The 6544-nt window shown below is 46.1% G+C and overlaps 1 protein-coding gene across 1 annotated transcript in view; it reads right to left on the bottom strand.

Annotated features, from left to right (window-relative positions):
* The window catches only part of LVRN (laeverin), a 73302-nt gene extending 68062 nt beyond the window's left edge, over positions 1-5240 (bottom strand). The window contains exon 1 of the mRNA XM_011963668.1: positions 3966-5240. Within this exon, the coding sequence (XP_011819058.1) occupies positions 3966-4660 (695 nt within the window). The 5' untranslated portion in view covers positions 4661-5240. The remainder of the gene's footprint in view (positions 1-3965) is intronic.
* Positions 5241-6544: the final 1304 nt, after the last annotated feature.

The following is a 6544-nucleotide window of genomic DNA, read 5'->3' as shown; positions in this document are numbered from 1 at the left end:
ACAAGTTAATGGGTACAGCACACCAACATGGCACATGTATACATATGTAACATATCTGCACGTTGTGCACATGTACCCTAGAACATAAAGTATAATAATAATTTTAAAAAAACAAGTATATGGGAAAAAAATAGACAATTTGGACTTCATCAAAATTAAATTGAAACTTTTATTTAAAACTTTTATTCTCTGAAAGACCTTATTAAGATGATGAAAAGACAAGCTGTAGGCTGGGAGAACGTATTTGCAAACTATATATAACTCACAAAGGACTCAGATCTAGAATATATAGAGAACTTCTAGAATTCAACAGTAAAAAATAAAATCTATCAGAAAATAGGAAAAGGCATGAAGAGACATTTCACTGACTGATATACAGATGGCAAATAAGCATACAAAAAGATGTTTAACATCATTAGTCATTGGAGACATGCAAATTAAAACCACAATGAGATATTACCATACACCTATCAGGACAGCTAAAATATAGTGACAAAACCAAATGATGACCATGATACAATGAACCTCTATCACTCATATATTGCTGGTAGGAGTATAAAATGGTACAGCCACTTTGAAAAACAGTTTGGCAATTTCTTAAGAACTAAACATGCAACTACCTCATGACCCAGCAATGACACTTGTGAACATTTGTCCCAATGAAATAAACACTATGTTCACACAAAAACCTGTACAAGTGCTTTGGGAGGCAAAGATAGTAGGATCCCTTGGGGCCAGAAGTTTGAGGCTAGCCTGGGCAACACAGAGGGATCCCGCCTCTTAAAGAGAAAAACCTGGACACAATTATTCATAAAAGATTTATTTGTAAAACCAAAAACTGGAAACAACCAAAATACCCCTCAATAGATGAATGGCTAAATAAACTTTCATACATCCATACTATGTAATAGTACTTAGCAATGAAAAGACACAAACTATTGATGCATACTTGGATGGATCACAAGGGCATTATGCTGAATTAGAAAAGCCAATTTCTAAAGGTCACATGCTATATAATTCCATTTATAGAACATTCTCAAAATGACAAAATTACAAAGATGGAGAACAGATTAGTGGTTGTCAGGAGTTAGAGATGATTAGGGAGTGGTATGAGTGCATATAAAGGAGAAGTATGGGAATGATCTTTAAGGTGGAACAGTTCTGTATCTTTATTATGGTAGTTTTTGCACAAATACATGCATATGATGAATGACATAAAAACATATATATGCATAGTACCAATGTCAAATTCTTTCTTTTGATATTATACAATAATTATGTAAGATAAACTAGATGAAGTGCACCTAGGACCTCTCTACGTTATCTTTGCAACTTCTGGTGAATCTATAATTATTTCAAAATAAAAAGTCAGAAAAAAGTATGAGATACTGTATTAGTCCGTATTCATGCTGCTATGAAGAAATACCCAAGATTGGGTAATTTATAAAGAAAAGGGGTTTAATTGACTCACAGTTCTGCATGGCTGGGAAAGCCTTGGGAAACTTATAGTCATGGCAGGAGATGAAGGGGAAGAAAGGGGAAGAAAGGCACTTTCTTCACAGGGCAGCAAGACAGAGTGAGTGCAAGCAGGGGAAATGTCAGATTCTCATAAAACCATCAGATTTCATGAGACTCATTCAGTATCAGGGGAACCGCATGGAGGAAACCACCCGCTTTTTCCAATTACCTCCCACCGGGTTATGGGAACTACAATTCAAGATGAGATTTGGGTGGAGACACAACAAAGCCATATCAGGCGCCTATAGTAGGCATCAGAATTATCTGAGTCAATTGTCAAAACATATAAATTTCTAAACCCCATTCTAAACCCACTGATCTATAATTTATTTTTGTTTGTTAAAAACTTTTAATTCTAGTAAAATACGCATAACATAAAGTTTACCACTTTAACCGTTTTTAAGTGTATAATAAGTTCAGTAGTGTTAAGAACATTCACACTGTTGTCAACCTATCTCCAGAACTCTTATCATCTTACAAAACTCAAATCTATACCCATTAAGCAATAACTCCCCACTCCCCACCTTTGCCCTCTCCTCTGGGAATCTTCTTAGACTCATATATACCAGGAACTTGGCAGGTTCTGTGTTTAGACAGTAAGGAAGCTGATCATAATGATAATCCGAACTAAGGATAGCAGTTACCACTATCCAGGCTGTATGTGTCACTGTGTACTCCCTTTTTCATTTAATTCTCACAGTGCTCTAATAGTTGACAAGTATTGTATCTATTCTGTGCATAAGGAAACAGACTCAGAGAGGTTAAGAGACTAGCTCAATTCACACAGCTCAGGTTCAAACTTAGGCCTGCTGGGCTCCCAGAATCTGGCGTACCACAAGCCATCCGGTTGCAGGTTCTTCATGACCCTGGCTTCAAGCTGAACCTTAGTTGTCTTTTCCTTGTGGTTTCAGAAGCAGAGACCCAGAGGGTAACAACTCTTCCAAAACACCACAGCTTTGGAGCCTGACCTTGGTTTATGAACATCTGTAGAACTTTATTAAGATTTCTTCTTGCTTGAATTTTAATGTTCTGAAAATATGGTTTCTAGTTAACACTAGAGTTAGCAACACAATAGAAAAATTGAATGGGACTTTCCTTTCCCATTTTTGCAAGCTTGTCTGGGCCACAGTCCCATTGAAACAGGACCAAGGAAGAGGCAGGTGAACAGAGGAGGATTTACCGACCTACAGCAAGAAAAAAAAAAGTCAGATATGTAGGTAAAGTGTTTCCATTTCTTCCTCTGAAATATTTTGCACCCTGACCTACACAGTAATTTCAAAAGAGTCCTTCACAAGTTGAGTAACACATCATCTGAGTAAGAAAATTTCAAAACTAGTTTTTCAAGCATTGATGTATTGTTTAAAAGAAAAACCAAGCACGCTGCCCTTAAAAACAAGTTACAGATTATACATCCATGAGAGCAACTCTTTAAATTTATTTTAAAAACCTTTGAAATTTTGAAAGTAGTGCAGGAGATGGTGTAGGGTGTAATTTAGTGGGATTCTTTCCCTCAGAAAACATCTGAGAACATTTTCTCTAATAATAAAGGGCAAAGTACATGCAGTTGTGCTCGGCGCAAATGCTCCACCAGTGTGTGAGTGGACAAAGAGATCGCCGGTTGGAAAAAAAATAAATTTTGGTATCTCCCACTTAAGCTATTTCCCTGGCGTTCGCAGGAGGACAGTATTGTGGTCTCAGAGCGCGGAAAGAGACAATTCTTCTTGTGCAGGGGCAGGAAACTTTCCGTGTAGGAGATATTATCTCAAATGAGTGTAAAAAGAACACGTCTGCATTTCTAACAAGCTCCCTTACAGCTGCTGCTGGTCCAAGGACCAACCTTTGAGGGGCAAGGCGTTTGTTGAATGGGGTGAAGAAATTTCCTGCTAGAGAGGAAAGGTGCTTTCTGAAGAAAACGATAAGCTTCTGGGGTACCAGCGACCTAAAAAGGGGCAGCAATAGAAGCAAACTGGATGAGCAGATACAGGGTTGAAAACTGGCCAGAGGAAGGGCAGCGGTCTCCGCCGTCTCTTTATTCGGAGTAAGGTTTTAGGAAAAGGGAGAAAAGAGGCGCTCGCCCTCTGTTTGAAAGAAAACGTCGCGGTGTGTGATGTTCCCCTTCCTGTGTCAAAGCGATCTCATTGTTCAGTTCCCACCTATGAGTGAGAACATGCGGTGTTTGGTTTTTTGTCCTTGTGAGAGTTTGCATGGGTGCAGCACACCAACATGGCACATGTATACATATGTAACACACCGGCACGTTGTGCACATGTACCCTGGAACTTAAAGTATAATAAAAATTAAATAAATAAATAAATAAAACGCCGCAAGGGGATTCTTTGGAAAGGGCAGCAGACGCGCACCTGGACGTGGCAGTCAGCTGGACCCGCAGCCTGCACCGGGACGCAGGGGCGGGGGCCGAAAGGGGCCACGGGCTGTACAGCCCTTACCTGCGCTCGCCCTGGTCGGTGTAGACGTTGAGGAAGAGTCCCTCCTTGAAGTCTTCATACACCAGGCCGGAGAAGCTGAGCTGCAGCTCGTAGCTGCTACCAGGTTTCAGGGGCTCACTGAGCTCCAGCACCATGTATTCCGTGTCCACCGCGAACCACACGTCGTCCACGGGCACGCGGCCCACTGTGGCGTTCCCAGTGCCCGGGGACAGGGGGCCCCGCACCTCGGCGCGCTCGCAGCCCTGGAACAGGCTATGCAGCAGCAGGCGAGAGGTGGCCACCGTGCAGCGCACCGTGATGTTCACGCGGCCAGTGAAGAGCAAAGAGCCGTCCGGAAGGTGGTCTGGCCTCAGCCGCGGCCACAGCTCCAGGTCGTAGTGCAGCGGCACGAGCCAGGGCGGCAGGCGTAGCTGGTCCCAGGGCCCCGGGGGTCGCCAGTCGCTTGGGGTGGTCGTCACCGCTAGCTCGCGTGCACTGCTGGGTTTCGGGGTCCGCGTCGGCTTCTGCCTGAGGGGAGGGGAGGACTCGGCTTCCGAATCCCCGAGTCCAGGCAGCCCCGAAGGTGGGACGCGCGCGCAGTGGCCGTACAAGGCGGCGAGTACGGCCAGCGCCAGCAGGAGGGCGGCTACCAGCCCAGCCAGCAGCAGGGCCACCGCGCGGCTCACATAGAAGCCTGAGTTGGAAGGGGGCCCCATGGCAGGGACCGGGTTCGGGCGCGAGGCAGGAGCTCAGAGACTGTGGCAGCTGTCAAAACCCCTGCCAGGGTATTCAGTGCTGGGACCCCTGCCCCTCCTCTCTTGTAACGTGCCTCTTCCTCCTGGAAGAGCCTGGACGGACTGGAACGCAGCAGACAGCGGTTGGGACCATGGCTCCCCCTCCCAGCTAATCAGACACAGGTCCCAGCCTATCCACTCCCGCCCCCGGCCAGCGCCAGGGAAGGGGCGGACCTGGCGCACCCAGGAGCTTACCCCTTTGGGTTCGAAGAGAAAGACCCCACGGAAGAGGCCTCCAGGGTCGGCACGGGGAGGGGGCGTTCAGGCCAAACTCGAATTCGTACACCTTAAACGTGGACCTGTGGATGAGGGATGTGCCCCGGTACGGTTTCAGGTGTTGTCGGAAAGGGGACAGGTACGGAGCATCTCTATCTCCAAGCCAGCGATGAGCCACCAGCAACACACCTGCTCCACCGCCAGGCTGGCTTTCGCGTGCTAGGGGGTGGTAAGGGCTAGAGGACCAGGATATTTGGAAATGCGTTCGGAAATGACCCTGCAGGGCGTCGGCTGCGCCGTCTGAACAAATTTCTGGAGCCAAACGTGTAGCCCTAACTTCGCTTCCTAAATAAGCCCGGGAGGCATGCGGCCCAGGCAGCGAAGGCGAAGATGGAAACAACGTCCGGAGGCCCGGAAGCTTTCCAGAGCTTAGGAAACCAGGCTGGAGGAAGAGGCGACTAAGTGCTAGGTAGCCCGGCGTCTGCGTCTCCGGGTGAAGTGGGGTTGTGGGGCAGAGCAGGGTTAGGACCGCGTTACCACAGGAAGGGGCCTGGCGGGACGGTTTTTCTTAGCTCTGCAGCTGCCGGGGGCCGGGATTTCCCTTCCTGAAGCCGGGGGAGAGGGGACACCTGCTTTCAAAACCGGCCTGAATCAAGCAAAGAGAATAAAACAACTCGGCGGCCAGTGTTTCCACCCAGAAATTCCTGGGCTGGAACTGGTTTTCCTGGCGGTACCCTAGTCGCTGAGGCTTTCTCATGTTTGACATGGCATATGTTTGCTATTTAGCTGGTGCCCCTGAGCGAATTCTTGGCTCTGCGCTGGATCTGGAGTCTGCATTCATGCACGCTGGTGAATTGGAAATGAGATTGCAAGTATCAGGAGGCACTGGGGACGGAAGGGAAGGTAGTTAGATCCCACTGCAAGTTGAAGATTTTAAACTATCCTGTCTTGAGACTGCAGTGTGTGTGTGTGTGTGTGTGTGTGTGTGTGTGTGTGTGTGTGTGTGTTACAGCGAAAATACAATAATTTTTTCCATAGCAGCTATAAAACGGTGTTCACTTTACTACTGCTTTGACTCTATCTCACTTTCAATGAATAAACCCTTTCGCCTGGAATCAGAGATGGGGCAGACCACGGTGATTCTCCTGGGAAATGCGTGCTTGTTCCTTGAACTGAAGTGAATCACATAAACACCACCATCATCACCCTCTGGAATAAGACAGAGAAGTGGAAGGAGATTTGGCATCAAGCTCACGCAGACAGTTGTGCTATAATCTGTGGACCAGTCCACATTAAGACCATATGACTTATTTTTTTGGATTTGCTTTCTTCAGAAACTTAAGGATTATATTTAAAAATAATTATGACCACATGCATCACTCTCAGAAGATCGTGAATACAGCTGAGGGAGAAGCTCCATCTATTTCTATATACCTACCACAAGTTGTGCTGCCAGAATTGTGAGCTACTGCTCTAGCAGAGGCATCTCAGTTTAGATCATGTTCAGATTGGGATTCTGACAGCTGTGGCACTAATTAACTAATTACTGGCCTTAACAACCCGTGGACAATTTCTTGAAGGATTTCGAAG

The sequence above is a fragment of the Colobus angolensis genome, unplaced genomic scaffold (assembly GCF_000951035.1).
Source record: "Colobus angolensis palliatus isolate OR3802 unplaced genomic scaffold, Cang.pa_1.0 Scaffold62, whole genome shotgun sequence".
NCBI classification, from domain to species: Eukaryota; Metazoa; Chordata; class Mammalia; order Primates; family Cercopithecidae; genus Colobus; species Colobus angolensis.
Note: the sequence above shows the minus strand (reverse complement) of the source record. Positions and strands in the feature narration are given on the sequence as shown.